At 43.6% G+C, this 27,001-nt stretch overlaps 1 protein-coding gene across 2 annotated transcripts; it reads right to left on the bottom strand.

The window, feature by feature from the left end:
* Positions 1-25,817, bottom strand: PANX1 (pannexin 1). Of its 2 annotated transcripts, XM_039563478.1 has the most exons (6): positions 25,543-25,817; positions 16,011-16,150; positions 12,442-12,480; positions 6,741-6,964; positions 4,573-5,243; positions 1-2,897 (listed from the first exon to the last, which is right to left on the bottom strand). In XM_039563478.1, the coding sequence occupies exons 1-6, from the start codon at positions 25,721-25,723 to the stop codon at positions 2,812-2,814; spliced, it is 1,341 nt and encodes a 446-aa protein (XP_039419412.1). In that variant the 5' UTR covers positions 25,724-25,817; the 3' UTR covers positions 1-2,811. The 2 variants fall into 2 exon arrangements, with proteins under 2 accessions (XP_039419412.1, XP_039419419.1); XM_039563485.1 differs by lacking the exon at positions 12,442-12,480 and having other exon boundaries at positions 25,543-25,816.
* Positions 25,818-27,001: the final 1,184 nt, after the last annotated feature.

Raw genomic sequence — 27,001 nt, 5'->3', positions numbered from 1 at the left:
TGAATCTTGACACTGCCATTTTATTTTCTGGGGTATTTAAAAGAAGACAGACAAATGTAGCTGTTTCTAGAAAGAGTGTAGTGATGAAGAGGCTGAAGATGGACTCTTTTCCATAAGGCCTAAACTGGAATTCAGCCCATGTTTTGAAAATGGCAAAACACAGCAGGAGCAGTGCCACTAAAGCTGGGCAGTTAAGAAACACATCTTAAAACAGGAAGATACAGCTGAAAAGTTCAAATGTGCTGAGACTGGCCAATTTGTAGATAATAAATCACATAATGGATATGCTATTTATCATGTGCTGACACTTTCTGAACAGCTTTTCAAATTTAAACAGATTTTGAACCAATTCATGTTGCTCTGACAATTTTAGGAGAACAAAAATTAAAAGAGCAGAATTATAACCACTGTCCAAAATGTTTCCTCAGGGTTTAGCATCAGCCCACATGTATTGCACTATGGCAACACATGACTGTTCCTGGAACCTTCAGACACTTATGCTATTGTAGTTGACAAAACTGGTTTTATTTTAATAACCGAGGAGGATTGACAGGAATTTTATTAAACACTTTAAAAGACAACAGATTCACTGCAGCAAGTCATTTTTAAATACAGAAGAGGAATAAGTAAAAAGTTAGGTACATATCCAACATGAAACATGAACATGTGGCTTCCAGGAGCTTTGAATTTTAAAGACTGAGAACTCTACTTACATCAAACAGTTCAAACACATCCACATCACAGAATCTTAGTATTGCACTATAGCTCCTTGTCCAAGACACACAATGCACAATGTGCACCTGCACTGCCTACATATAAAGGACCATCAGCAACACATCAGCATAGCCAGACAATCTAGGAAAGGTGAGAGGGTTCATAGGCTTGGTGGCAGAAGTATGGCAATAAAATCCAGCAGTTTGGACTACCAGTGTCCAATATAAGCCCTGTTCTGTGCTGGTAATGCAAGGGACATTAGGATTGCAGCTGTGCTGTGTGCTGTGCAGACGTAGCATAAAATACGGCTTTAAAAACATCTTTTAAAATAAGGCTTGTCTTAGCTGAAAGCCATATAAAAACTGAAGAGTTCTTGTAGTACTAGCCCTAAGTGTAGCACAGCAGCACTTTCAGATCCACTTGTTCAACAGCAGCCAGATTCAAATAGGGACACAATCTCTGAAATCTGCTGCAGCACATAAAGAGTTCTGTGCAAAAATGGTAACACCACCCACTCCTGTTTGCCCCTCATCCACAACCATACGGAGAATACTAGCAGACAAGAGCACAAAAGTGGGTGACACAAAGGAACTGCCAAATGGAAGTCTTACAGAACTGGAAGTCCTACCTAGCTATAAAAGAAGTCCTCCTTTGTTTAAAAAGCCGACTTGGAGGAGGTGACAGGCAAATCATTTCACTTACATGGACGATACAGAAAAGTAAGTCAGTATATGACATTTGTGAAAGATACACACCACCACTGCGGTTCTTCACTCCCCACCCACCTCACCCTGCACCTACCATTTCAAGACAAAGGTCATTTTAATACTCAATGAAGGTTGAGGTCTTGGGCAGGGGGGTCAACATTAAAGCTGAATTCTACTCTCCCCACATGGTCTGATAACAAACCACAACAGTTTTCCAACATACAAACACTCCCCCTTACTTTGGCCGTTCCAATACACTAAGCATCTTTTCTTTAATTAAAATAGAGTCACAATGTGTATGGGGGAGAATGACCTTTCACAGTATTTACATCTACTTCACCTTGGCTGTTGGGTGTTTGGCTCTGCTGAGGCATTTGGGTGCCACTGTAATACAAGTTAATTTGTCTTCTCAAGTGTGGTTTGGAAAACAGCACAACTAATATTGCATTTGATACTACAAACACGTTGAGAAAAATTCCACACATAAAAACATTACAAAATACTTCGACAAACCATTACAAAAACAGAAGCAACTTCACTGATCTTCAGCCCAAAATTCCAAGGTGGATTTGTTAGACACTCTGACCAAAACAACCGAGAGATAGAAATTAAACCAACATTTAGCTTTCACATCATTGCATTTCGTAAAAAAAGTGTTAAGACATTTTAAATTTATTAACACATAGAAAATTCACAATCCCTAATATTTACAGTACCTTCTTAACACTAAAACTATTCGTAGTTTCTTTTCCACCAGTGTCAAGTACTTTATCCCAGACACGAATGTCGGGATGACTAACCAAGACATCTCAAGCTGAACAGAGTAACCTCTATTTTTCCCACGAAGACACAGCCAGTATCAGTGTCAGCCACCATCTGGTACAGATTAACCAGATTCATTATAAAACCCCATCCCTGCCCCACCTTTTCCAGGACAGAGAGACCAAAGTTACCTTACTTAAACCCCAGAACTGAGATGGCCACTGCTGCAGAGCAACACTTCAGGATGCAATGTGGCCATATCTTTTTGCTACCTAAAGGGTTATATTTCCCATCCTTCTACAACATGCAGCAAGCTCTGTCCAGCTGCCAGCTTCAACTGCATTCAGTGCACATCACTTGTTATGACAGAATTTTTTTGTTCTTGTTCCTCCTTGTATGTGGTTTGATTTTTCTGATAAATAATGGAAGTGTACAACACGCTTTTTCAGGCACATGACTCCTGATTATTGTATAACAAGTAGTCTGTAAACCAGTTTGGCCTCTGGGGAACTGTCAGGCGATTGAGAATGGTTGCATTCAAAGAGCAGCACCTTGCGCTGAGCGCAGCGGAGGCAGAGGAGGAGCCTTCCCACAGAACGGGGCTCCTGGCTCCTGCAGTTGGGAGTCATCAGCATGAAGAATCTATGAGTCTCTGGCGAAGTCTCTTGTCTTCCCTCGTAGCCACACTGCCACTTGCATCGTGGTCTGTCAGAACTGAAGAGAAGGTAAAGCTTTAGAAGAGAAAGGGCCATCAAACCACTCGACTTGTGGTGTACAAAGGAACTGCCACCAAGGCCGTGCTGCACTGCCGGCTGTCCTGCGCTGCCTCCGCTGCCCCACACCCGGCAGCAGGATGCCCTGCACATCTCTCTCCCAGAGCCAGCATCTACCACTTGTTAACACAGTCCCTAATTAAAACATGCTGACACCACTACAGACAGAGGAAAAGATGATGAGCTGTGGGCAAAGCTTAGCTGATGGGTGGTGGAGCCTGCAGCTGTCCCCTGGCAGAAGGACAGGGGCTGCACCAGCCAGAGCTGGTCATAAAAACAGCAGCTTCTTTCTGCAATGCATCTAAACAGAGCTTCAAGCATGAGTTTGTTCTGCTCTGGACAAAAATAAGTCTTTGAAGTGTTTTTGTGAGATGAAAACAATCTCCAAAATTCTTCTTTCAGATAAAAATGAGTCAGATTTTCGATTAACTTTTTCAGCTCCTTGAGCCCAGACCTCCACCTTAGGTTCTTATATTTTACTTCCAAACCCACCTGTTCTTTGAAAAAGGGACAGATTTGAGAGGAAAACTATATTCTGTCAGAATTACTCCAAGCTGCTGCACAAGAGCTGGCTGCCAAAAGGGCTTCTTCTGGTCCAAAAATAATTCTGCTTGTTAGTTCTAATTCTCCTGTTGACTTCTCCAAATCTCAGCCTACCACAACTGCTTGACCCAGTTACAGAGGAACAGCTAACCCCTGGGTACTGATGCTTCTTTTTTATTAATTACAGGGCATAGCTTTCTGAAGAGAAAATAGATTTATTCTTTTCCTGCCTTTGAAATAGCTCTTTAACTTGCCCTCAGCATTGTGCTCACATACTCAGGTAAGCTTCTAAATGTTTTAAAGCATCATCACTTTTGGTTTATACCTCCCCCTGGATATTTGGCTTCTCTAATTCTGTACTTGAGGAAGGAACTGGTTTCACAATTAAGATATGCCACATTTTTTAGGACAGAACCCTAGATTGTATCTTATGTAAGAGTGATTGCTCAAGCTGACCATGTCTGCAGACTGATGAGATATCTAGAGAACCATTGCACCAATCCAGATTGACTTGGACCATTTTGGCAAAAATCACTTTACAGTCAATCTTCCTTGCTCTCTGTGAAAGCAGGAACAGGAGCATGTTCACTGGCCCCAGTCCCACTTCCCTTCTTTTGTCATTTTCTGTTCCTCTGCCAGCAGCATTTCTGAGCATCAGACTTATTTTTATATTCACCGAAGACTTCTGCCAAAGCCTGAACAGAAGCAGAAGCAGCAGTTACTACACTTCGGAGCTAATTTCTGAAAGAAGTCCTGAAACCACCAGCTTTCTCACCAGAGCTCCTTCAAGCACAACCTACTGTAGGACCAACCTAGAGCTCTCCTACTGTGCAGGGGGTCTTAAACACTTAAAGTCCAAACAGCTGAAGCCCCTTAGTGCCAGAGCAGAGATGTCAGCAGGCACCACCAACCTAACAGACACTCCAGGGTTTAGCTGTGCCACTACACCACCACAGTCTTCTGAGGTTATAGCACTTACACAGCAGGCAACACAGCAAGGACTAAGCAGGTCCATTATCTTACAGAATATATGAGTAAGTTTTTGGTAGGGATACACATCTAGATCAGCTTACCTCGTAACTCTGTTGCATCTTTTTCCCGCTCTTCCATAGGTGTTTCTTCAGGCTTCTCCAACTCAGCGGTCCCTGGCTTCCCATCTATGGTATCAGTCTTAATAGTACCAAGGTTTACCAAAAGCTGCATGACATCAAACTTCTCAGAAACTGCAATGTTCTCCAGCACTTTAAGGCATTTAAATGATTTAAGTTCACTCACATTTTCTTCAAGAAAGAGGAGGTAAAGGCTTAAGTCATCAAAATGCTTTGACTTAAGTTTCAGAACATCGAAAGTTGGCAAGATTTCATACACTTTGAGAACACCTGAATTCCACCTCCATGGAACAAACATTGCATACACTACCAGGGGCATCACCAGCAGATAGACTATCAGGTTAATATAGCTGAGTACCTTGAAGACACCAACAGCAATAAGCTTGCACTGAACCACTTCTGGAACAGTTGTGTCATTCTTTAAGATCCCAGTTTTGATAGTGCAGAGAAACTCATCACTCAGCGAGGAGAGACTGATGTAGTAGCCCAGATAGAGGCATGCAATGAAAATAATTACTAGTGTGAGTAAACGGCAGGTAATGTATTTAATTATTAAGCACTTTGAATTCTTTTTTGTCTTCAGGTACTGCTCCACAATTGGGTATTTGAAGTAGCTTTCAGATATTTCCCACAAACTGAAAAAGAGAGAAAAAAACACCAAATCATGTAGATCAGATGCTGCAGCATTCACGTACCCCAAATATCAACAAAACCCAGCACTCGAAAAGAAATACAAGATTGGAAACCCTCTTAAAATCATAGAATCACAATAAGGTTTGCATTAGAAGGGTTCTTTAAACATCATCTATTTCCAACCAATCCCCATGCTCTGCCATGTACAGGGACACTTTTCACCAGACCACGTTGCTCAAAGCCCCACCTAACCTGGCCTTGAGCACTTCCAGAGATGGGGCATCCACAGCTTCCCTGGGCAACCTGCGCCAGCCTCACCACCCTCCCAGGGAAGAATTTTTTCCTAATACCTAATCTAAACCTACTTTTTTTCAGTTTTCAGCCATTCCCCCTTGTCCTATCACTACATGCCCCTCTATAAACTCCCTCTTCAGTTTTTTTGTATATCCTTTTTAGGTACCAGAAGGTGCTTTAAGGTCTCGCTGGAGCCTTCTCTTCTCCAGGCTGATCAACCCCAGCTTTCTCAGCCTGCATCTGCAGGAGAGGTGTTCCATCCCTCTAATCATCTTGATAATCCTCCTCTGGACCCACTCCAACATGTTCACATGCTCTTATTGAGGTAAATTAAGGGTAGTTTTATTGAAGTTAATAGAAAACCAACAGAATAGCAGATAAATGAAATATCAACATTCTAATACAGAAAAGTTCCTTAAGAAACGAAGAGAGTTCAAACACTGGAAAATGGAAAAAAAAGTATAGCCCTCATGGCAACAAAATATTTTTGTTCTTTTCCAGTACAAAACAGGTAGAGTAAACAAATCCATGTGGAAAAGCAGACTCCCCAAGCACTTGTTCAATAATAGAACGCTAGAAGGCTTTTTACTTGTCAAGACCTAACTCCACATTTCAAAGCAGAGACCTAAGTCCCCACTGCACTATTTGTATCCCCACATACAGAGAGAAACACGTATCCTGACCTAGAAGAAAGCAGAAACCAGATCTGGTTGGAACAGTGCACCAACTTGATCAGAGGGAGAGGGGGTCACTTTTGTTGCATTTGATGTTTGGTTTTTTTAATAATTTTTTTTTATCAGAAGCTTTGCAGACCTAGATCTTAAAGGACAGGAGATGACAAGTAACTTGACAGTGTGCAAGCAACTGTCAAGAACATTGAGAAATGAGGACTGCAGTATCTCTATTTTATTACAGTGTGGTGGGCAAAACTATTTAACACCTACTGCAACTAAAGAAATTGGAACACCTCAGGTAGTAAGTATCTGAAGAGCTCATTACACGTTTTCTTTGAAAAAAGAACACGCTAAGTTCCAGCTCCAAGTGCCAAAGTAATCATTTCAGGTATCATATTTTTTTTAACCAAACTTAAAAGTGTGTCAGGTCACCATTCAAACCTCTGCAATAAATTTCTAAGTGAGTACAGACATCACATCTGTTAAGAACATGAAGAGAAGAGCAAAGAAAGCCAAGCCCCAACATCTTACCTCTGTGTCAAGTTCTCATTAGCAGCTGGAATCAAGTCAGTAGGGTCCCTGGGGTCTCCACTTCGAATGCTATTAGCAGCTTTGATTGCCCTGTTATAGGCTTTGTCAAGTTCTTCCATAATAAATTTCAGGTCTGAGGAAAGGTGAGGTGCTGCAGTGAAGCGCCAGAACAAACATGGTAAATACAGCAGGATAGCAACGAGCAGAAGGATGTATGGGAAGAACTGCAGGGAGAACAAAACCCTGATTAGGCTTCACCTGCATAAGAAGCAAGTCAGTCAGCCAAACATCATCATTCTCCATAAGTACTAGGTTTCCTATAAGCCTATTAAATCCCTATAATTTTATTTAAATCCTTCTAGTAAAACCCAATTTTTTGATTACTTGGGATATACAGGGAAGCAAAATGTCTTTTCCAACAGCTCCAGTAACCTTGCTGCTGCTTAGGGCTTCCCCCCACCGAAGGAAAAACAAAAGCCCACAGAATAAAGGTGCCATGATCCTGATAACATTTTCAATCCTGATAACAATTTCTGCATATTCATAACTGCTGGACCTGACATTGAGAAAGACAGCATTAACCTGGGGAAAAACAAAGAGCAAAGCAAAGCAGCTGTCAGAGGGGCTGACCGAAAGAAGAGGATACTGTCGCCTAACTCTCCCTGCCCGATGTGTCACCATTGCTCATAGCAACTAAAACACTCCAGCCACCAGCAAAATCTCTCCTGCTCTCCATTAGCTGTCAGGAGGTTAATAATGGAGCTGTTACATGCTCTCCATGCCCACAAACATACATGCTCAGAGTGCGTGATATACAGTGACTGTAAAGGATGTAAATGTGGCTGCAATACTTCAAGGTATTTAAATATTTTCAGATAACATCTACATGGAAACCAGCACACAGCATCAGAATGGTCTGGTGTTAATGCAGCACTGAGAAGTCAGCCTTTACATGGTCACCGCTGCTTAGGGAAAGGGCTGAAGCAGGTACAAAATACAAGTTTGAAGTTTTTCTTTCTTCTACTCATCAACAAGTAGTTTTTGTCATGCAATTTTAACTCCAATTCCTCCCAGCTGCAGGAAAGATGGTGTTTTCTATCTACTCTGACATGATATTCAAAGTATAAAATCATACATAACATTACCCTTACAGAGACATGATGTAAGACCTGGTTAGACAAGCACTTAGTGAAATGTGCTGCAAATTCAGACAACCTCTAATTCATCACATTCAGCTTTTGATAGCAAGCAGACTTCACTCAAATCCAGCATCAGTTCCTAAGGAAATTTAAATTAGTTGCAGTAAACAAATATGAAACAGATGTAAGACATCACAAGTGTTACAGCCATGTGCATATGCACACTCACTGGCAAAGCCAGTGGAGATTTTTAGAGCAAGCTTGAACTGAAGTCATTAATCAGTGCAAGTGGAAAAGCTACACGTACATTTGTAGGTATTTAACAAGATGAAAATCTGGACCTAATATTACTATGTTAACTTGTGTTTGCATTAATCAAGAGAGATTAAATTTCTGCATGCACAAAGTAAATAATTCGATGTTATGGAACATTTCATTCAGGAAAATTACTTCTAATATCACCTACCATTAAAGCAAAATCCTGTGTTATTACTGGCAGTAGGAATGCATATGATGTATTAGATCTTAAATGACTGACTTCCCCTACCCACAACAGCCCATAAAAACTGTGCAGAGCTCTGCCCTCACTACTGCCTCTCTTTCCTCTTTGCACACAACAGATAATGTCAGATCATCTTCCTTCTTCCAGGTCTAGCCTTTCCAATTGAGATGGAAAGCTCTGGCATGTCCAACGTGTTTTGGACATCTCATCAACAGCACAAGAATTTGTTCTTCTTATTTATCACTGTGGACAATGCCACCAGGCCTCACAGGTCTGACTCCTGATGCCTTGGTTTACCCAAAACTTCATGGTTTCATATCCAGGCTCTATCAGTACTCTGAATTCTGTATTATGTAGAAGTAGAAACATTGGTTTATACCTCTTGGCTCTAATACTCACTCATTTCAAATTTTACAGGCATAAGAAGATTTATGAATTCCCTTTGTGACCCTCAAAACTGGAGCTGCCATCAGCAGTATCGCATATATTCCTAAAGATCTCTTTACCCTGCGTCCTATGTGACACACGGTAAGAGGCAAGATAGTTGTCACACTGAAGTCACAGCCCAAAACCTCCACTGTTAGTCTCCATGTCTTCCTTTATACCTTAAAAAAATTCTGCACTTGTGTAGCACGCTGGCATCAGCTCTCTTGCTCTGTCCCAGATGTCCTCCAATGTCCCCCTCTCCCCAACCTTGTTAGGCTGTTGCCTTACAGAAACCAGCCTCTGCCATCTTCCCTTGCACCTCCTCCTCTCCCCAGCTCCTTCACCACTGCCTCCTCACCTGGAAGCATCACACTGCTGGGGAAAAGGCATGTTTGTTATGCATTTGCTGGGCTTTCCCTTGCCAGGCTCTCACCACTCCCAAAGCTGTAGCTGTAGCTTTGCATAAGTAAACACTGTGCAACTCTTTTCTGAATGGTCTCAAAACCAGAGCAGCAACATGATCATTAGTCCAGCTCTTTTAGTTTGCAAACAAAAGCCTGTATTTGTCAGCTCCTCCACAGCACTTGATGCACAACTCCATCCTTCTCAGACCCTGGCTTTTTTAAAAATGAAAGATATGCTTGTTCTATTTGTTAACCGTAGGCTTAGATAACCAGAAAATTGTTTTGAATCATTAAAATTTAAGGCCTTGAATGACAGGCAGAAGCGAAAATACAAAGCCATCTGGCATGAATCCTAGGTTTCAGAACAACAAACTTGGGTTGTCCAGCTCCTCTGACTACATTTGACAGTCAAACATAATGACTTCCCATCTTTAGAAGAGGACCCTGTGGTATTTGTGCACAGACGAGCATGTGCCATCTGCCTTTCTTTTACGGTTTATGGTTTGACGGTTTATTTGCTCCCAAGGCGCCAAATACGCAAGGAGGAAATGCTACTTCAGTCTTGGACAGTTTGTAGCATCGAAGTAAAAGGAAGTGTCACTGATCCCAAGAACTGTATTGTCAAAGCTGTGCCAGAGAAAGATACTAGCCCACAAGTAAAACTCAAGTTTTTCCTTTGCTGTGTAGTTATCAAGTTCCTTTTCAACATATTCAGTACGAGACTGACAAAACGGGTGGTGGGTGCAGCAGGAACTCAAACTGCAGTGCCCTGTATGTTTTCTGCTAAGTATTGCTGAGCTCCTGAAAGCTAAGGATGATGGAAGCAGGTTCTTCTGCTTTGCTTGGCCCTTAGTCTGATGTCACACTGGTCCCAAGGAAGCAGAGCACTTGGAAGCCAAGAGGCTGCCCCTTGTTCTGTACTGCTGCAGTAGCCTTTGAGCCCTGTGCACATTCCAGGCCGTTTAAGTAAATTTGTTAGTACTCAGCTACTGTTCAGCAAGAACACGTGCATGGGTACAGAAGAAGAGGTGTTTGAGCAGTCCATTTGCAGAAGCACATAAGGTGCTGGAATCACAAGACTTTTATCAAAGATGCATTAGCAGCACACTCTCCCAAAGGTGAAAGATAAAATCAGACTAAAGCACAAAATAGTCTGTCATTACCAGCTTCAACTGTGCTAAGATGAAGTAAATACACAGCAAATAAGTTAAAAGGCCATTTAAAATAACTGCTTTATAACCTCAAATATGCTTTTATCATGCAAAAAAAAAAAAATAGCTGGAATTGGTGGAGTGACGCAAAGGGCATTTTCAAGGACCTAATCTACAGAAAGCTTACCAGGGTCTGGATAAAAATGGCTGGAAGAAGATGAAAATAACGTTAATGGCATTTAGAAAACAACAGCTTTCTAATTTATTGCATCTTAAGTCCTTATTTCCTCTGGGCAAGCACTATACAAGTGACTGAAAACATTCTGACTTCCACCCAGCTGACCATAGTCAAATAGTAACTTTAAGTACAATAGCACAAAACTTTAGCTGCACAGGTCTGGATAACAACTTTGAGAAAAATTAACTGGCACACAATATTCAACAAAGAATGAAGCACTGAAGTGCCTTCACTCATTTGACTTTAAAATACATGAACATGGTGACATGTCTCCCTCTTCAGCTCCAATTTTCTCTTTGTCTCTGGAAAGAGCCCAAGCAAAGGCAATAAGCTCCTAACAGGCTAATGACAGTAATTACATGTTTCCAGAAGCAAATGCATTAAAATCCCTTTGGATATGACTCTATTCCTGTTTGCAGCAATGGGAGATGTCTCATTGGTGTTCAGCAGAAACAGCTATAAGCGACTCATCATTCTGACTGAGATCCTATCCTATCTCCAAACCTACAAGTGAATCTCAAACCCTATGTGACCTTTATCCCACCTGTTACATACTTCCTGTTTTGATATAGCTTCAAAACTGTATTTCTCCAGTTCAAATCATCTCAACCCATAATCACCAGTGGAGGCTGTGATGGCTGTATACAGTTTATTCTGGACTTTGGGTGACAGATGGCAATGTGGTAGTCAAGGACTGCCTGGAACAGTGACCCAGACCTCTTGCTGATGTACAAAGATGACTACAAGTCAATCATCATACTCCAAAAGCAGTGGGCAGCCCAGGGCCTGCTAAGCTTTCCAGCATAGCTGCAGGCTGCATGTCAGGTTCTCCCCTTGAGCTGGGATACCTTTCAAGGTTACTCCTCAAGGCTGAGAGATTCCTTGCTGTAGCACGCTGTCTTTAAGTGATTAACAGCATGATAAACCTTGAAATCTTAGCTAAGTGATATAAAGGGTTGACAGTGCACATATAATCCTTTACACATAAACTGCTGGCAAGCCTGGGACTAAGCTGGAACCCAGTCACACCTGAACTCCCCTCTGAGGAGGGGTTTAGAACACAGAGGAGTCCTTTCTGAACCTCATGACTCAACAGGAGGGTCTCCCTAGCAACTCTCATTCTATCCTCCATGTACTAAATAATGAAGTGTATCTTCCCACTAAATCTTGTTAAACCACTGTAACATTTACCACTGAACTGGTTAGTTCACTGTTTTATATCAACACATTGTTGCCTCTCTCTCATGAGTGAAGTGGATGACTCCATCTGCAACAAACTTAAGTAGCTCTAACACTACATTTTCAAATAATTATTTATAAATGCATCTGCATATGAGTTTCCTTGCTCTGACAGCCCTTAATCTCTCTGGGTAGGGTTTACAGGTGAAACATGAGGAGCCCTCAGTCAATTAAGAAATTGTACAAACAATGAGTAACTAGAACCAGGTAACAATCATGATTATAACTGTACCATCAATATAATGAATAACCTCAAGGCTTGTTTTTGTGTACTCAGACAAATGATTCAAAGAACAACTCAAGGGTTCATGGTAAATCTTACCTCTTTTACAAAAAGTGAGGGTTTTCAATGACGTAATTTCACTTCATGCATACAAAGACTGCAGACCCACTCTCTGTATGCAATGCTTTCGGCAGGTCCCAAAGCACTTGTCCTGCACTTTGATATCTGAGCCAGGCAACCAACCTCTCCTGTGTGGCTGTGCCACATGTGCAGACCTCTTCTTTCAACACTCAGGTGAGTTGTTTCCCTGCATTTCATACGAGTATAAATCCCCTTCTTCGGACAAACCACCTACTCCCTTAACTTCTACTTTGCTTACCTGTATCTTCTTCTTTGCTTCTCCCCAGTTAACAGCAGACTAGAAAATACAGTAATTTAAAAAATCTTTAGAAGATTCTTGATCATAGGCAGCTCCACCCTAGCAATCCAAATTTCAGGACTATAAAGTGGTCAGTCTCTCAGTGTTCAACAACCCTCAGCTTGCTTGGTTGCTATCAAGAGCCAGTAAGATGATGCTCACTGTTCTCCTACTTGAAGTTTTATAAATTTTTCTGTGCACTATGGATTAAAAAGGCTCACAGTGCAGTTCCTCTCCTTCTCAACTAGACTGCAAGGTCTGCCCACACACAATGGCAAAAAGCTTCTCTTCTCCTTCCAGTTAAGGAGCAAGACAAGTTTTGCCAAAATAACTTGGCAGGTGGGGCACTCATCTTTAGAGAGCAAACTGTCTGCACCAGGTGGGCAAATGCAAAACTGCTCCATCCCCCATCACCACTGCCTGTCTGTCTTTACCACTCACCTCTAAAACCTATATCTCTGTTCTTACTATTCAGACAGATACAATAAACCTCTTAAGGGAATAGAACCAGAGTGGAAAATGCCATAAGAAAACAGAAGCAACAAAAGAGTAAAGCCTGACCAGAATAAGTTTCATCAATGACAAACCTGAAGAGGTTTGTCAGAGAACTCAACAATATAATCCTTTTGACAGATCTCTCACTGACAAAGACGAGGAAATCTTAGCATTAAACTAAAAATGCAGGCAGGACCTACCATAGTCTCTTCTTTATATTTATCTATCTGCAGGTATTTTGTTTATTGAATTGTGCATTTTAGTACACAACTCATTTTTGCTTCCTGCTAAGGGTTATCCAGTGTGAAGAGTTTCCAGGATCACTGTAAATTTCAGAACTCCTGTTCTCCATGGAGAGGGGTCCTGGGCACCCTCTAGGAGCACACTGACTACCAGAGAGTCAACAAAGCCAGAAGGTTGCAGTATGCTCTTTCTCAGTTTCCAAACTGATGAATTCAACCCCTGGGAGAATCTCCTAATGCAGAAAGGACAACCAGTAAAGGTGCCAAGCTTTGGGGAGTGCCCAGAACTGAAACTTGCATTTTACTGTTCAAAAAACCAAAATCCCAGAGTAAACTTGAACTCTGAAATAGGAGGGAAGGAGGGAAATGGGAAGGTTTCAGTTTTTCTGCAATGCAGCCTGGGTTTGATAATCCTCCAGAGCAACCAGATGCTGAGAACAAAAGCAGTGCAGGTTGCTACAAGTTGGCTTCCTCACCAAAGAGCTACCTGCTCCTGCTTCCTCTCTGTACCACACTGAGCACTGTCCCAGGAGACAGTACTTCTGACAGAGCACAGAGAGCATGCCAAAAGGAAATCCATCCCCTTTAATCAGGAACGGGGCCTACAATCTCATTCCCCCAAATCCATAATATAATGCCTCCTTAAGCATTTTTTATGGAGCCTTCCCGCATGCCAATACAGTGAGATACTAAGTGAGTCAAAGCTTTGGAAAGAACCTGCAAATAAAAGCTCTGCTTCCCAGGAAGCAGGAGAAAAGTTTTAAGTGTTGTTAACGATCCCTGCTGTCCCTCTGTGTGCATCCCTGTCCCTGACACTGCAGAGTCAGATCTCCACTGACCTGAGCACAGGAAGTCTCCCTTTTCTCCTTAACATCACTGTGCTACCAAAAGGCTCTGCTCATTTTTAAAATTATTATCTACCCAAAATCTGCAGAGCAATGAGCTTGTACATACTTTGCAGTGCAAGGTTGGGAAGACCACCCAAGCAAGCCCTGTCTTCCTGCAGAAGTGACCCCAAGCCACCCAGCAGCTGTTGGCCCTGGATGCAAAGAATAGCCTTCAGATATCACAGTGGGAGCCAAAGTTCACTGTTAAACAGCTGTAACGTCACTCCTTCCCTGTAAACTTTTAAAGCACGGAGGCTGATGAGCAACCAGAAGTATATTAGCTAACACTGACCTCCGAAGAGCATCTGCAGCTCCCAGTGTCTGGATCAGAAGGGTGGGTGGCTAATCATGGGTCTAGGAGGCTAAGATGAGGCACCAGCCTCTGTTACAGCCTCTGGCTCAGCTGTTCAGATGCACTCCCTGCAGACAGTTTGCAGGGCATTTACAAGGAAACATCATATACCATTAAGCTGTCATGGGAGGAACTGCAGCAATTTCTGATACAGCACTAGTTAGCCAATTAATATGGGTTGCATCGTAAAAGTATGAGTGCTTAAGCTATTTGTGGCTGGCAAACAAGCAGACTTAGTGCTATCAGCAGGTGACTCTCACATGAAGTTCAACAGAAAGAATTTCGGTAATGAACTCATTCCCTCAAGAGAAAGAGACAGCAAACTATCCAGGTTTGCAGGTGGAGTTTCCAGCCATGCAAGCTACCTGCACCGTGAGGCGTTCCAGCAGCTTCAACTGGCCTCTGTAGAAGGTCTGAAGTGGAGCCCTAACTGTGCAAGGAAGAGTTCGGGCTAGAAACCAACAAGTCTGGCTTTAACATTCATGAAACACACACCTACTAATAGGTCAAGGTTATTAGTGGAGATAACAGGAGAAGCCAGCAGTAAATCCTCAGTTAGTGATTTGAGTCAGAAAACAAATCAGAGACAGCCTTGAATAGTCTCTCAGAGAAAATACCACCAGATGACTTTATAATAAAACCTGAGGCTTAGGACACAGCAGCAAAAGCCAGAAATACAGGTGCTGCAGGTCCCATACCTGAGCTCGCTCTAGCACCAGGCTCTCCTCTGCCCCCAGATGCCAGGGGTTTATTTGCTGTGACAAGTAATAAAAGGGCTGAGGAAGGCAGAACACAAATTTGCAGAGCCCAACAGCATTTCTTATTTTGGCATCAGCACTGCTCAAGCAGGCTCAAGCTGCTTCTCGAGTTGAGTCAGCTCCAGGCATGGCATTAATTCAGTGTGTAACTCCTGCCAAACCTCAGCTAACTGCTTTGAGCCAGCTCAAGTATCTTAAAACCTACTGCACTTTTAACCCATAAAATGAGTCTCTTTCTGTGCATTCGGTATGATGCTGCTTTACCTGAAGCAGTGAAAGCCAGCTCATAGTTTACCTGTGGACATGCAGGAGAGTACGCTGAAGACAGGGGTTAAACCTGTTGGTACCAGTGATTAATATCACCTCTCCCAAAATGTCTGTCTGCCATAAGTCTCCCTGCATGCACAACTGGCCAAGAATAACACAGTCAAAATATAAAATGTTTTCATTACCCTGTTTTCCTAAAATAAGCTTTTGATACAAGCTTTAAGGCAGTTTTGCGTCCTGTATTCCAGTTTTAAAATAGTTCCTGGCTAAAGCCAGGTGAAGCAATCACTCCAGGGCAACGCAGCAACGTTAACATTACTCTTGTGTCAGATAACTGGTGACCCTTTATTTAGAAGGAGAAAATACCTTCTCTAGTGCTACCCCTCTTTGGAAGTACGAGAAAGAAAACATTCTAAAAATAGAGAGTTAAGTCAAAGCCAAGGACTACAGCAGAGCAGAGGAGCAAGTGAGGCAAAGGTAGGTTTCTATGTGGGAATAACTTTGCCAGGTGATGGAGACCTATACATACTTTATGCAGCCACAGGGGTATGTTTTCTAAGTTGTTGTGGGATGGTTGCTTCTGCTGCACAGCTGCCCAGCAGTAGGAGTCCACATAAGCAGCTTGTCGCCAGGAGAAAGAGCTGGGTGCAAAACAGCTTATCTGAGCACCTGGGAAAACAAAGCAGAAGTTATTGCACCCTTGAAAGATTAAAAAAAAAGAAGAAAACAAGTTTAGAAAAAAAAGCACACACTTAAGATGTTATGGTATCCAAAGTTCTCAGGTTAAGTGATCAGACAAAGCACAGCAGCTCTGCGGGAAGGAGGGTCACTGAGGTCCTACTGCACCCAAAGGCCATAACTCCCACAGGGATCCATCTAAGGATGCCTCCTAAGGCTTGAGACAGCATATTAAAAGCACCTATCTTTTCGGCCAATTTCCGTAAGTTTTGTGGGGAATGTGACCTTAAAGACCTTTCTCACATGCACTTAACTCAGGTTGGCCAAAGGGGAACTAACAGATACAAAGTGTGATCAGATCAGGCCTGAGGCAACAAATGCCAGCACATACCATTGTGTCACAATTTCCCAAAAGCACAACCTACAGCTCACATGTCTGTTGTAACAAGACCTCAAACACCATTCTTGCAGCCCAGCAGTCCTTGCAATGATGGAAGGGCACATTTTCCCAGGGTGCTGCCACTTCTTCTGCCTCTGAGTCTACAAACTATTTTGAGGGGTTCAAGTTATATCTGTAGAAACAAGGATTTCCCTGTAACTTTTGGCTGAGAAATTGTGGCCTCAGACACCCCCAAAGCGTGCCAGGCCCCTCCTCACCAGTGTCCAAGATTATGCATAACACCGTCATCCCCATTCATTCCCAGGGCCTCTTCAGCTGCTCAGGAGCTCCAAATTAAGATCAAGGCCCTAAGTGACAGTGAGAGCAGCTATTTGGCCAGCCTCAGCCTTAAGGTTAAATTCTGCTCTGACCAGCCACAGGCACCATGTGACTCCTCCCACAGCATACCTCAACCGGGAAGAGCGCTTATGGGACATGGAGCATCAGTGGCTCCTCAGATAACGCCAGTAAAACAGGATGAGGCGGTTCAACTATCTTTCTGAAGCCTTGAAAAGGAAAGCAACATCCCCTCAACACACATACATTTCCACCAGACTTTCATAAATGTTGAAACAGGAAGTCATTTCACCAAATAAACACACAGAGTGGAGATGGCTCTTCCATGAACATTTCTTCTAAGCAACTTCCAACACTTAGACCAATATCAGAAGACCAACAGGGGGAAAATATTGCTATGTTTTTTCCCTTAATATATTCATCTAAATTATGCTAATAGCATTGCTGTGTGCTTTATGGGAATAAGTATTTAATATAAGATTGTATCACTTGTCGTGCCTTTTTGCTAGTTTAGCTTTCAGTGAACAAGAACTAGTTTTGGAAAAAGAGTCAACTGCATTTGCCTTGTAACTTGTACGGCCTCTTTACAATGCAGCATAGTCAAGGAGCTTTATGAATAAAAGCCTTTCCATATGAGTCACTATTATAATTATTTCTAAGGCTGTAGTATCTTAAGGACATGGTTTGGTCATCGTGGTTTGACCTGTCACAAGCCTCCCTTATGGAAAACAAGTTACTGTTTATCAGAGTAGAGCTCATGTGATTTAGCAAAGTTGGCACCAGACAAGCACTTGCACTCCCCCAAAGTTTTGGGAGTTTTTGTTTTCCAGATGATTTCCATTAGTTGTGGAAACCCAAGAAATAATATATTGCAGAAAAAAAAAAAATAAGGGGGGGGAGAAAAAGCAAAGAAAAAAAGCAGGCATTTAATGTCTGCTCTCCACTGGATAGGGACCATTCATGCCCTGCTCTCATCATTTAACCAATCTCCTGCTGGTGGCTGTGCCCAGTGTGGAGCAGCAAACAAATGACCCTTTCAAAGGAAGAGCAATGGACTGTTCAGAAAGATGCTTTGTCTTATTCATGTTTGTGAATCCACAAAAAGAAACACATTCCATGTGTTCATTCTCATTAATGGGTGGAACACCACTTAAAGTGATGGAGTGTTTAAAAGGCACGAGTGAGGAAGAAGGCAGCCAGGCCCCTTCTCCGAAATGTCATGGGCACAACTTCATACCAGAACAGCTACAGTGATGCCAGTGCTGCAGCAGAGCAGTGAACATCCCTCACAATCCCCAGTGTTTCAGTAGGGACACTGGAAACCTGACTTGGGAGCCAAGCAGACAGAGCTCAGCCTCAAGCAGGGGGACACTCCAGTTGTCATACTGGTTTTTAACTGATTGCAGTCTTCTTTGTAAACACTTGTTAATTCAAATTACAACTATGCAGTAACAGTAGTAATGTTAAGACTTGTACAGGGAAGATGTTTTAGTGCATCATCCATACAAAACACAGATCATTAAATGCCTCAGAAAATTGTCACCATTTTCTATCCTTCCTTCCTTCCTAGCAGTAATAGCAGTATATACAGAGAGATAATTTACTTTGTGTTGGACTATTCAGGAAGAAGTGGAGAAGAAAATCTGTAGTTTCTATTAGAGAAATTTGGCACAGGGCTACCTGCCTTCCACAGACCCGCTGTGCATACAGCTATGCACAGGGCTAGTTTATGAGAGGCTAACAGTCCTCTGCTACAAAAGGAACAGCCTCCTGGCTTGGTGACATGAAGCCATTCCTGCCCTTTGCTCCTGCAAGTAATAGCTTGGGAAAGAGAAAAGCAGCAAACAAGGCCATAACAAAGGGAGATAAAATATACAGAAGAAGGCTGAGGAATAACAAATGACTGCATTTGTTAAGCAGTTGTCACAACAGTCTGGCCAATTTATCATTGCACTTGGCAATGCACTTTTTTGTGTAATAATTTCCGGATACTAAATTAGCTTTGGAGAAGGAGTAATAGGGATTTGATTTACATTTTTGCAAACAAATGAGGATAAAAAAATGCCATTTACTATGGTTGTCCTAAAGAGAGACCACCCAAAAGAGCTGCAGAAAACTAAGGCAGCAACGGGTGTGCAGCTACATATGATGAAATGACACTTTTCCAAGAGTGCCAAGATTACCAGATGGAGCTGGTCGTTGGCAGCAGGAATTACTTGCAGGCATGCAACTGAGTGCAGAGTACAAGCCTGAGTCACTGCAGCCAGTGCACAGTGAGGACAAGCTGCCACCCCACCCAGCTGTGGCACATCTTCATGGGTGCTTTGCCAACAAACTTCCAGCTATTGCCTCCACATGTGTACCAGGAATATCCTTTTTTTCCTGCAAGTGGCTCTTCTGCAGCTCCTACACAGGAAATCTACATATGAGAAGAAACTCTCAGAACCCCAAGGAAATCTCAAATTCAAAGGAGAGTCCCTGTTCAGTACTGGACTGTTTTGCTGTGTGTGAGGCAGGATGTGCTGAGAGATCAGCACCCTCTGGCTGCATCCTTTACAAAAGAGAGGGTAAAGCCAGCAAGCCAGACTGGTTTCCTCTTCAGTGGCTCAAAACCTCTCTGTTGACTTACACATCTAATTAAGAAACTGCAACTAACAGAGAGGACTTCCAAGAATCAATGCTAATCACAGGCTTAACTATTTTTCCTGAACCAGGATCAAATGATTGCAGTTGACAGGATTAAACCTTCAGTAAGTAATTATTTGGATTCTAATACACTGCAGTCACTGCAAAAAGATTTGCATATGCTTGGAGGAAAACCTGGCCATTAATTATTACCATAATTTTCCACAAGGCAAAATGAACTTGCCATGATACCCAAACATCTGATTTTATCTAGCAAGAATTATGCTCTTTAGTAGCCACTACAGAAACACCTAAACAAGAAAATCAAGGCACACATAGACAAGGTACAGACTGCCAGGCACCATCCAAGTCACATCCTCCACACCAACATTAAAAAATATTTTTAAAAATGAAAAAAGAAATCCCAATGCATACCAAAGAAGAAACAAATGTACATGTGGGTGTACAGGTGTACACACATGCATTAGGGGCACACGTGAAGGAATGACTGAAGTGGCAGGTTGGGTGAAACAGAATGGACACCCTGTTGAAGAAGGAAGTATGGAGCAAATGGGTGCACTGGAGAAAAGAACCTCTTCCCTAAGGTACTTTGGCAATGGAGTACTAGCAAAATGTAAAGCTCAGGTGATTCAATGTTTAAGTGGAGTGGGTCAGAGGAGTTACGAAGTATATTTCTCTCGCCAGGGGGCTGCAAGTTATCCCTCAGAGAAGTCTCAAAATCATGCAGTGGGAAAAGAGCTGGGTATTTATCAAGCATTGCCTTCACAGTGATAAGTTTTTTGATTCATGGGGAAAAAGAATCGTGAATTAAATTTCCACCACTGAGATTAAAGGAAGACAAAAAAAGTTTCCCTTCATCTGAAGGAGAAGCATTACAAAACACTGGCAATGACCATCTAGCTTCACCATCAACATGGGTGGTACCCCAAATCTCAGGCAGTACCAGAGGCCCATGATGCTTTTTACACTTACTTTGGCAGCTAAAGCAGCTTACTATCATTTCCACAGGAAATGTAAAGCTGGCTCTACAGGAATTAAACAGAAGAAAAAATCTTACCAACAGCTGAAGATGTTCACCCAAAGACAGTTCAGACTTGATACCAAAGTAAATGTTTTTACAAGTTTGCCCTGACTGCCCAGGCAGGCCTGTGCCTGATGCTGGAACTTCTGCTCTTTCCTGAGCACTCCCTATGTGCCAAAGAGCAGCACAGTATGTCCTTCTGGGATCTGCACCTCTGCTGACAGCAGTTCTCAGCCTGTCTGGCTGCTTTGGACTGAAGCTACTCACACATTTGTTGTCTCAGTTCTTCATTAATGCCCTGGGTTTCACAGCATCCTGCTGAATTAAATGCAAGGTGTGCAAACGTCAACTATTAGCATACAGCCTGCTTCAGCAGCACTGGGAGGGGTTTTTCCAGCTCTCAGCCAGCAGCTGCCACAGTAGTAGTCTTTGGCCTAATCACACCCAACCCAACTTTAGCCCCCAGCTCTCGTGAAGTCACAAGATAAGATTATTTCCCAAAAGCCTCCCCAGGAACCTGTGAACACGAAAGGAGAGAGACACCAGCAGGGAGGACCAGACCAGGGGGTAGAAAGAGAGGAAAGGAGTCCAATTCAAGAGTTAGGACTGTTTTTTTCAGTATATTTGTTGTGATTTATATTGGGGGGTTTTCCCCTTTCTAGACATTTTATTCTCATGACTGCTTCAGACACATGATGAACTTATATAGAGAGATACAGGCCCAGCTGGACATGCAGTAAGGGGCACTGCAGATGGGCACTACTGCCATCATGGCACCCACAGAAGCTTCTGGGATGCAGCAGAGTTCCCCACTAATACCCTTCACTCTGTGTTTTCTGCCAGCCAAAGCACCTCAAAGCCCACAGGCAGCCAACTGCAAGGATGGAAATTAAAAAAACAAATTGGAAGAAAAAAGTGCCCAGAAATTAGGTGGAAAACGAGCAGGGAAAGCAAGGATTGTCACCACTGGGAAAGTCCAAAGTGGTCAATGGGGACATTAACCCCATGGTGTGTAGAGCATAAGGCAAGGCTCCACCTTGCCACCTCTGAGCACCCTCCAGCATGGTAAGATGCACCAGAGCACCGGTGGGAAAGAAGATGGTTTTAGTGCAGCAAATCTCCATTTTGACAGACGGAGCCTTCATGACGATTACAACCAAGTTTCTCAGCCCTCTTTACTCAACATGTGATGGTTTCTGTGTCCTGGAAAGGTTTACAAGGTGTTTTCTTCTACAGTAAAACAAAGATGCTAAAACACGCGGATTACTTCATCCCAGCTTCAGATGAGCCATGCATAACCAACACTCAAACTGAACACGTAGTAAGGGCTGCTGGGGCCACCACAAAATTCCCTTCTTCTCCACTCTCTCCCTCCCTCCTTGTATCCCCTCCCAGCCATCACCTCCCACACGAGGCTGCAGTGAATGCAGCCAGCACAGGCTGCCCATTGCACAGCTGTGCCTGGAAGCTGTTGTATGCAGGAGGTCAAACAACATCATTTGGTGACAAGCACAGATGACCAGTTCACAGTTGCCTTCCTATGGAAAAAGATGAAAATATTTGATGTTGAGTGGACAGCTCTCACATCTCCTTTTCTTTCAGCTGCAACTGACAGCTATTGATACTTTACCCAGAACTAAGCTGAATTTTGGCAGATGCCAAAATGAAGCAGCTTGTTTCAATTTCCTCTCTTCTCATCTGACTGTACCTGCTTATATCGGCAGTACCCTGCTCCAAGCAGAGCCTTGGGAATAAATATCTATGTTTTCAGCCAGGCTGTTTACAGTAAGAGAGCACATCTTGCAATACACCCAAACTGAATTCAGAAACTGGAATCTCAATCCTGACTCAGAGCTCTTCTTACTAAAAATGGCACAGATAAAATTCTATTAATTTGTGGCTCACAAATTGCTGAGGGTAACCCATCTTTCAGAGGTTTATTTCCCCTTTATAAGAAGAATGGGCTATATTTAGATGGTTTCTATTACCACACTACCTGACCACCTGTAGCATATTCACCCAAGAACTGCCAAGTAATGTAAGAAAATAATATCAAGCCATAATATGTTATATACATGTACAGCACAATCCTCACAATCCTATTACTATTTCCACCTTCCCAGTATATATAAAATTACATAAAATTATGTAAAATTGTATAAAACAAGGTCTAGCTGCAAAGAGATAACAAGTGCAGGATTTCAAGCAGCAAAGATTCCCAGGGACAGCAGAGAACAGCTCAGTCACTGCTAAGCACTACCAGAACCAGCTTAAAATCCTCACAAAACTACAGCTGACCATGGATTTCTAATCAGGTTAGTTCTCCTCCTGCCCCTGAAGGATGCTAAAGTGGGGTGGAGGCACTAACCCCACAGTTTCAGCGGTGCTCGCTGGCTGGGTGTTGCAGCTGGGTTTTCCACACCTCCAGCAGACAATCCTCTGTAATTCCACTGGAATCTCATTTATTTCCTGAAACTCCGGCCAAAACTAAAAGTTACTTGGTAGCTTCAGAAAACTTCCATAGTCTTTGTAAACGTTTTAATAATTGCACACAATTAAGAGCAACCACGTGTAGGAGAAAATTGCAGGTGTCTGACACCACACTGCAACAGAACAGGAAAGAAGAGCAGGAAGGGAAGATGACAGGATGAGATGCCAAGAGAATCTGATGTGGGAAGAATGCAATTATCACAACAGAAATAGGAGCTGAGCATTCATTTTTGGAAAGGGTGTTCAGTTCTTGTACTCTGAGGCAGGTATTTCCACCAAACACTTTCACATCCACCTCCAAGTTGCTCTTTTTCTGACCTAAAAATGGACCCCAACATTTTCCCTCAGTTTAGCACTCCTGAGCTTTTTCAGAGCCCGATTGTATCAGGAAGTGTTTGAAAACAAACCTTGCTGTCTATTTTATCACTGGCTGAACACCACAGCTCAGACAACCAGGAATTTCCAGCCCCTAAAATCCTCTGTGTTTCCCCAAATGCTTTAATGGAAGCAGTTTTGGACTGTCCCATAAGCAGCCAGCCTGTTGAGCTTCAAGGACTGTGTGGGAAATAGGTGACAGCTGTAACAGCAGCACGGCTGATTTACTATCACTTTCTGTATGGATACCACGTGGTGCAGTTTCACCCATACCCGGGGCCTATTTTCATACCTATTTTTCAACTAAAACAAGCTCAGTTTTCAACCCAATGTTTTCTTCTAACAGGTGCTCAGGATTTTAAGCAAAAAGAAACACTAGCAAGATGCAGCCCACTTTTTATTCTTGCTTTATGAATCTACTGCACTCACAGATTCAATTCAAAGTAGTTTTAATATTGAAATAATTGAAAGATAAGAACTTAACTCATCTGAAAGAAAGGCACACTTTATTGAACTCTGCAGTTCAACAGTGTGTTTGATCTTTGTGTAAGGAAGGAAAATGAAACAAATGAAAGAAACATTGGTACACAGGCACTGTTTCAAACTGGATCCAGCACTTCTAAAGTAGAAGTAGAAAGAAGAATTAAGGGGACCATATACAAATTAGTGTATGGAAATGCAAACCCTCTTTTTCATCGCTTTAAGAGGAAGAAATTTGCTCGTTATCAGTAGCAGATCTAAGTGAAGCAGGTTAGAGTACAGAAATATGGATGTATCCATCCAGAAACTGGACAAACAGAGCTGCCACAGGGCTCAGATCTTGTCTCAGCATTTGTAGTCTGGTTATCCTTCACTCCTCTGCTCAGGTATTGCAGGCCACATTGATCTGGGGCAAACCCACATCTAGTGCAATACGTGTAGCTGTTTGTAAATACAGCAGTCTGGAGCATCTTATCTCTTAAGCAGTCTGGTATCTGACCAGTGCTATTCATGATGGCTTTGCACAGATTCACCACTAATTCAAAGTCCCAGTCCAATTTCCATTCTGCTGGCATTCACTTGACTCCATCCTGTAGATGATGGAGATCAGGTATATAACACTGAATGGCAATAAACAGGTACATGCAGTAAATCGAACTATCTCTGAAAGGCTGGAAATCCTAGGATTCACCCCTGTCTCAAAATGGACAGTACTGCTTATTGACCATTAAAATCTTCATCCAAGTAGTACTATTCTTACAGAATAACGGAAACGCTTGGGTTGGAAGGGACCTTAAAGATCCTTTAGTTCCACTCCTCATGCCACAGGCTGCTGCATGATCACTTCTGTAACTTGGGGAGGTGGGTAAAAAAAAGGTACTCAAATAATTAGGAAACCTGGTCCTTTACCTGTAAAGTATAGTTTCATCTACCGAGTCACAGCAGAAATTGAAAACTGAACTGGAACAGCTGCAGGAGGGCAGAGGAGCAGTGGAAAGCTTTAGAGAGCTCTCCCACTGCCCGTCCTGTGGGAGACCAGCCCCACTGAGCCGCCTGCAGGGCAAAGGCAGAGCTCTGACAGCCCTTCTCCGTGGCACCTGTCCCTGACAGCTGCTGAGCGACACCGCGATCCTACTCCCGAACACCCCGAGCGCCGGGAGCGGCAGCAGACAGGCAGTTCCGAGGCACATCCCGGCTGGCTGCTCCAGGCTGAACTGCGCTGGGAAACAAAGGGCGGCACGGCTTCAGCGCTCCCCATCACCCCCACGGGAGAAGATGCGCCGGCTGGGCTGACAAGGCTCCTGCTCAGGAGGCGCTGAGAGAACGGCAGCGGCCAGGGAATGCCCCAGCGAGAAGGAGGGCACGGGGAGGCGCGGGGAGGGCTGGCCGGGAAGCCCAGCACACCTGGATGAGCCTGCTGCTAGGGATGCTCTCCGGAAGAATGTTTTCCGGGAAGGCAGCTTTCCTTCCTGCGGCCCAAAGGCGCCCTCCGCCCTGCCCCGAGCGGGAGCCCCTCCCGGCAGCTGAGCCCCGCCGAGCGCTGTGTTCCCGCCCGAGCCCCGCTCCGCCGCCCCCCGCCCCGCCGAGCCCTTTGTTCGCCGCCGGGAACCGGGAGAGGGGTGCTGCCGGAGTTACCGATGGAGACCTCCTGGGCGAAAGCGAGGGAGATGAGGAGCAGCGGCAGCCCCACGGCGATGCAGGTGACGATCTTGTCGAGCGCCAGCTCCAGCCGCAGCCCCTTGTAGCGCGTCTCCGGCGGCTCCTTCAGCAGGAAGTCGGAGAAGACGTACTCGGTGGCGATGTGCGCGATGGCCATGGCGGGCACGGCTCGGCACGCCTGGGCTGGGCTCCGCTGGGGCGGCCCGCGCTGTGCTCGGTTAGGCTGCGCTGGGCCCCGCCCGGCTCCGCCCGGCGCGGCTCGGGAACGCCCCCGCAGCCCGGCCCGGCCCCGCCCGGAGAAGGGGCGGGGGCGACGAGCCGTGTCTTGGAGTTCGGGGGAGGGACTAAAGGGCGTGCCGGGCCCTCTGGGGGTCGAAGAATCACAGAATGGCTTGGGTTAGGAGGGACTTTAAAGATCATCTAGTTCCAGGCCCCGTGCTGTGGGCAGGGACACCTTCCACTAGACCAGATTCAGCCTGGCCTTAAACGCCACCGGGGATGGGGCATCCACAGGTTCTCTGGGCAACCTGTGCCGCCTGTGCCACCATCCTCACAATAAAGATTTTCTTCATAAAATCTATTCTAAACCCACCCTCGTTCAGTTTAATGCCATTCCCCTTTCTCCTATCACTGCAATATCCTTGTAAAGTGTCATTCTCTCTCTTTTTTATAAGCCCCCTTAGGTACTAGAAGGCCATAGTGAGGTCTCTCTAGAGCCTTGTTTTCTCTGGGCTGATTCCTAATATTTAATTGCCTTCCTGCCCACTAAAAAACACTGGAGCTAATGTTGTCATTAAAGTATTACAAATAAGATCCCATTTCTGAGATGCTTAGACAGTATGATACACATAAGGTTAGGACTGCTTTTTTCCACACATAATACTGTAAATGTATCGGTAATAAATTTTGTCCTTTTTTTCACTGATTTTTCATGCTACATGTGCTTAAGACTGTCACTCAAATTGTCCACTCTTTTTCACAACATTTAGATAAAACAGTGAAGAGCAAGGGTCCTTGTAGCACCCCATGAGTGACTTTAAACATGAAATCTGACTGCTTTTTCACTGTCCTTTAACCAGTTATTTAACCTCCATGGACTCCTCATCCCATGGTGATTTCATTTCCTTAAGAAGCTTAAAATGAAGACCTTCTCAAAGATCTCATGGAAATGTAAGCAGGTTATTTCATCCACATCTCTTACCTATGCAGAGTCCTTCAAAAACCTTCCTAAGGCACAATTTTCTTTGGGGATAAATAAAAAAGTATCGATTCTTTCATGTTCTCTTCTGTTCCTTTGGACACTTTCCTGGTTTGGTTTTTAGAACAGTTTCAGCCAGCTCCCACTGTGTGGCTGACAGAGCTGCTTAGTCCTCTGGAACGTTTTTAAAGACTGGTCTTGCATTTGTCACCTTTCAAGCTTTTGGTTTTAGGACAG

Source organism: Corvus cornix, chromosome 1 (genome assembly GCF_000738735.6).
Source record: "Corvus cornix cornix isolate S_Up_H32 chromosome 1, ASM73873v5, whole genome shotgun sequence".
NCBI lineage: Eukaryota > Metazoa > Chordata > Aves > Passeriformes > Corvidae > Corvus > Corvus cornix.
The sequence above is the reverse complement of the archived record's forward strand: the minus strand, read 5'-3'. Positions and strand labels throughout refer to the sequence as shown.

Excerpts from the sequence above, each read along its gene's own strand:
- PANX1 (XM_039563478.1), bottom strand. The coding sequence starts at position 25,723 with ATGGCCATCGCGCACATCGCCACCGAGTACGTCTTCTCCGACTTCCTG. Across the intron at positions 5,244-6,740 it reads AATGAGAACTTGACACAGAG|TTTGTGGGAAATATCTGAAA; the intron begins GTAAGATGTTGG and ends TCTCTTTTTCAG. Across the intron at positions 2,898-4,572 it reads AGATGCAACAGAGTTACGAG|TTCTGACAGACCACGATGCA; the intron begins GTAAGCTGATCT and ends CCTTCTCTTCAG.